This window comes from Glossina fuscipes, unplaced genomic scaffold, assembly GCF_014805625.2.
Source record: "Glossina fuscipes isolate IAEA_lab_2018 unplaced genomic scaffold, Yale_Gfus_2 58797, whole genome shotgun sequence".
Classification (NCBI taxonomy): domain Eukaryota; kingdom Metazoa; phylum Arthropoda; class Insecta; order Diptera; family Glossinidae; genus Glossina; species Glossina fuscipes.
In genome coordinates this window covers 1-3148 of record NW_024001681.1, presented here as the reverse complement: position 1 = coordinate 3148, position 3148 = coordinate 1, and the positions used below count along the sequence as shown (strand labels likewise).

General features: G+C 37.5%; 1 protein-coding gene across 1 annotated transcript; it reads right to left on the bottom strand.

Annotated features, from left to right (window-relative positions):
* Positions 1 to 827: 827 nt before the first annotated feature.
* LOC119643196 (protein argonaute-2-like) lies at positions 828 to 3143 on the bottom strand (the record flags this gene model as incomplete). Its single annotated transcript, XM_038042543.1, is given in 7 exon segments — positions 828 to 1006; positions 1070 to 1437; positions 1511 to 2062; positions 2125 to 2238; positions 2314 to 2676; positions 2741 to 2951; positions 2953 to 3143. Coding segments are annotated over 7 exon segments (1890 nt in total), but the record flags the coding sequence as incomplete, so codon positions are not given.
* Positions 3144 to 3148: the final 5 nt, after the last annotated feature.

Sequence of the window (3148 nt, the reverse complement as noted above, 5' to 3'; positions counted from 1 at the left end):
GCCTTGTCAAATAGAAAATAAACTAGAGTTTTCTGAATATGGAAACTACGAAATATAAAATGCTGTGTAATGGATTGTTTTGTCCATTAAGCATACAACATTATGAAATCACGTATAGTAAATTAAATACCATCTACGGTAAAGAACAAGAACTCGAATATTTCTTTTTGTGGGTTATACTATTTCATTGTTTATTTTTTTGCCTTGCATAACAATATGAATTTAATTGTTTGTCTTCGAGTTGACAAGTATTTCGAAACAATCCACGTTACGGGTTGAAGTTTTTGGCAAGGTGCTACGTTGTTGTGCTACGTTGCTACGTATATTTGCTACCCAACAAAAGAATTTGGTAACTGACGATTTAGTAGAAGTAATGTGGGCGGTTCAAATAATGGATTGCATCGAATTTAATTCCAATGTTATCCGCCTGAGTGGCCGAGTAAGCAAGGGTCTCGACTAGCAACTCAATGGTCGTGGGTCAAGTGCGGTAGAGTTTTTAATAAAGTTAAAAGCCTTAGATTCTAGTGCTTTAAGACTTTAGTCTTTGAGTTTATTGTCTGGCTAAATGTATAATAATAATAATAATTTCAATGTTAATATTGTGTGAAAACAAAAACGTTGAGCGATAAAAATTCGATGCTGGTTTATTTTGAAAGTTGTTAATTAAGTGTCCATCTGTCCTTATTGCGATTTATGTATACAGTTTTTAGCTATAGAAATTGCACGCAATCGTGAGGCCTTCAACGACGAGGTTTATCGTAAATTCCGACCCCCGCCAAAAATTATAACACGGACGATTGCTGTGACAGATTGAAGAGATTATTGTATTCAAATTTGTATAAACCACGAAAAATGCAGGAATAAGCTGCTTATTTTATTTTTTAAATGTAATTTGACGCATTAATAGATCTTATTTTATACGAAATACATTGGATTTCGTTTCATTAGGACAGATTGAATAGATCGCTTCTTATATTCGTCCTTCAGGTTACCAAAACGCATTGTACTGAAATTATACACAATGTGAACGCAATTGCTTTAAAAAAACAAGCCTTGTTTCACATCTTACCCTTCCAAATATACACGTCCCCTAAATGCGACCAGATGTGCTAAATAAGCAGGTGCCGGATATGAAACGGCCCTGTTGCAGCGCGGAAACATGTGACACAAATTGTAGCTGAGCTTTTGCAACAGATCGATGTTAAAGTTAGCGTCATCTTCGATAACATTATATCGCGTAGGTTTAGCTGTGCCTTGTACAGCTTTATGGCTAACCAAAAAAAATTGTTTCTCGTTGGGATGGACAATATATTGATCGACCACAGTGCCTGGCTCGACGTTATTAAAATCCCTATAACCTTGGCTTTGACGAAGTGGGAAAAAGCGAGTATGGTGCCGTTTAACCACGATTAGGCAAGTGATCTTTGGATTACAGCCCTTAATATAAACATAAAAAATTTTGATATTATTGTTGAGGTAGAAAGTCGTAAACAGAAAATAGCAGTCGTACCGCTTGGTCGCAAGCCCGACGTATGCCTCCCAGCTCGTCTTTCTTTATTTTGGGAAACTGGCCGTCTGAAACTCCATCTCGATAATAAATTATATGTGCTGGGTAACGATTTTGATAGCTTTTGTAGACGTTCAAATGATATTCAGTGATGGACTTCATGTCTTCGATCTCCTCAACTGTCGATCTCTGTAAACGGTACTGCATATTGTAACATGCACCATAAGCATCATGAGATGCTGCCACTCCCACCACGCTTGGTATGTGGCGTTGATCAGGTGAGGGATGAGTGACGTCGGCGCCCATAAACATCACATTACTGATGGGTTGTAAAAGCTCTTTTAATCCAGCCTCTTTTTCTTCAGACACCTTGTGATTGGTACCATTTAGTTTCGCATTTACTTTCAGCATTAAGTTGTGAATCACCGATGCGTCTTTAGGGGCACGCAATACAGTTCTTTCTTTGATACATTGAGTCAATATCCCCACTTTAAGTTCTGCATTTTGTTTTACCGAAGAATACGATGTGCCGTAATTTGGTAATACAACAATTACCTAAAATGGGAATGGGTACAATGGAAGGGAAGTTAAAGTCACTTGATATGAACTACTCTTACCAGAGCATAACCTTCCTTTGCAAGATCTTGTAACACCCAATCAATATTTTGAAAACCTCTTATTTCTCCTTCCTGTGCCAACTTTACATCAACTTGTTGAGCCGTCCTTTGGACCTAAGTGGGAATTATATTGCACAAAGGAGAAAGAGTCCAGAAGAAAGTGCAAATAAATAATAAATTTAAGCTCACCGCCTTTTTAAAATCTTCTAACGAATGCGCGTTAATGGGTCGGCCTTTATTTTCATAAACGATTGCCCATTTGTGTCCTTGGTTAACTTTTGACGTCTCTAAAAATTTTACATCAGCCAGTTGCCAGGCGCCATCGCGTGGACATGCAGTTTTGCCGCCACAATACTCCAATTCTGGAGGTGGCAGCAAGCGAAAATGAACTTTTATAAAATTGCCACCCAGCTGTATGCCGAAGGATCTTATAGTCGAATTTTCGTTGTGACGAAAATGAGCCATTAAATTCATAATTTTGTTTTTTCGTTCGTTTGTAGACGTGGCGGAATATTTAATCATTTTGGAAACTTGCATATTTCCATCCTTGCGCTTTAATCGATAAAGGATGAAAAAAATGACAAAAACTTTTTAAACAAGGAATTTTTGAACTCACGTTTAAAACTTGATCTTCAGCAACGGAACAGAATTCGATTGGAAGGGCAATTTTTCTTGTTGTGCTACCTGTTGTGATGCAATTCAAATAAGGGTATTGTAAGATACAACCTTTCGATGCAAAGTAATCTTTTACGTTCATCTTTGTGCCATCATCTAACGTGAAGAACGTTTTCGCAGGAGCATCTCCAATGTCAATCACTTTTTTTTTTTTTGGGTATAGCCCCAAAACTAGCAGGCGGAGCGTATACAATGTCTATGCCTTTTAAAAACTGAAGAATAGTTTTTTTCATACGATAATCTTCAATCGTGCGGTTGGTGTCTATGCCGCACTCTTTCAAGTATTGAATTATAGGTTGAGTTTTGGGAAATGATTTATGCGAAATGTCGACATTGAGTAAGGGTACCT